The sequence below is a fragment of the Penaeus monodon genome, chromosome 31 (genome assembly GCF_015228065.2).
Source record: "Penaeus monodon isolate SGIC_2016 chromosome 31, NSTDA_Pmon_1, whole genome shotgun sequence".
NCBI classification, from domain to species: Eukaryota; Metazoa; Arthropoda; class Malacostraca; order Decapoda; family Penaeidae; genus Penaeus; species Penaeus monodon.
The window spans coordinates 25,793,441-25,794,833 of NC_051416.1; the positions used below are offsets into that span (position 1 = coordinate 25,793,441).

Below are 1,393 nucleotides of genomic sequence, written 5' to 3' on the forward strand. Positions count from 1 at the left end.
AAAGCATTTATGCACATATGTGTATAGATATATGCAGTTAAGAGGGAGTCTAGTACAGAATGATATGAATATGCATACAAAGATACAGCATTGTAGAGAAGAGCAGAAATGGTGTGTGTGTGTTCATGGCCATGTAAAAACTACATAAAAAACTTTTACTTGCACTTTCTACAGGTACAAAGATGACAATTAAAAATATCAACCCTTTAAATAACTGCCAGATTGAATAAACTTGACGTTAATATATGAGCAACATAAATTACTTCAAAGTACGTTTTTTTTGGTGTTCTACATACCTCGTTATAACAGAGTGCACAGTTGCTGAGCCTATGAGCTACTACCTAAGTATGGAGAAAAATGTGCATTTTTTACTCATTCATATATGCTTCTTTTGCGTAACACGCAACTCTCATACAGACATGCACATATACACCGTGTCTCTTCTCACAGTATTCTACTGGGCGTAGCATCCGATGGATGTCTATCTTTAAGGAATTGAACACAGTTAATCACAAGGTCTAATAATCTCCTCCTCTGTGGCATTGTATCTTAGCACTTGAGGTCATCATGAGCACCCAAGTTGGCAAGAGTCTTCTTGATGCGCAATGCGGTCAGTCGTGCTGCTGCATTGTGATACCAGCATTCTTTCATAAGCTTGCTCATCACTCGCAGGTCCTGCAATGTCATGGATGTTATGAGGCTAGGACATTTCATATTTTCTAGCTGGTGGATAAAGGAAAGGCAGGCATATATCCAACAGTATATCATAGATGAGGGTTTGTATGCGACTTCTAACACAATAAGCTTGCAAATTATGAACCCATTCATAATAGGACTTCCCTAAGCCACTGCACTCACCCAACTGCACAAGTAAAAAAATCTGAAAACCCAATGTTCTGCTCTGAAAACTTTTTGAAAAATGGTATACAATTTTTTCTTCAAAATTGAGGCTAAAAAATCTGTAAGATAACTTCTGACAGGCTATATCTTCTCAGTGACCACAGACTGGGCCAAGCAAGTAAAAAACTGTTTACTGCACACAAGCTGGGAAGTATCCATGCAGACACCTGCCACCTGGCATTTGGACTCGGTATTCAATGACATGATTAGACATCATCCTGAGCAAATGGTTTAAGGTGTCAGTGAAGAAATAAATAATGTGTGAACGTAAATCTTATTGAATGTACAATGAATATTCTTACCTCACAGGACTGCCACTTATTTGGTATGACTGGTCGTTGTTTGTATATACAAACCACTTTTCGCATCTCATCAATGGTTGGATCATTAGGAACCATGTCATAATATGGTAACTGGTATTCTTCACATCCACCACCTGTTAGAAAAAATATGGATTCAAAGATCAGACTAAAAAACATTCCATTCCCCCCCA

The 1,393-nt window shown here is 38.0% G+C and overlaps 1 protein-coding gene across 1 annotated transcript in view; it reads right to left on the reverse strand.

Annotated features, from left to right (window-relative positions):
• Positions 1-6: 6 nt before the first annotated feature.
• The window catches only part of LOC119593132 (TGF-beta receptor type-1-like), a 58,329-nt gene continuing 56,942 nt past the window's right edge, over positions 7-1,393 (reverse strand). Inside the window, exons 11-12 of the mRNA XM_037942097.1 lie at positions 1,203-1,336; positions 7-675 (exon numbers count right to left, since the gene is read on the reverse strand). Coding sequence (XP_037798025.1) covers positions 550-675; positions 1,203-1,336 — 260 coding nt within the window. The 3' untranslated portion in view covers positions 7-549. The remainder of the gene's footprint in view (positions 676-1,202; positions 1,337-1,393) is intronic.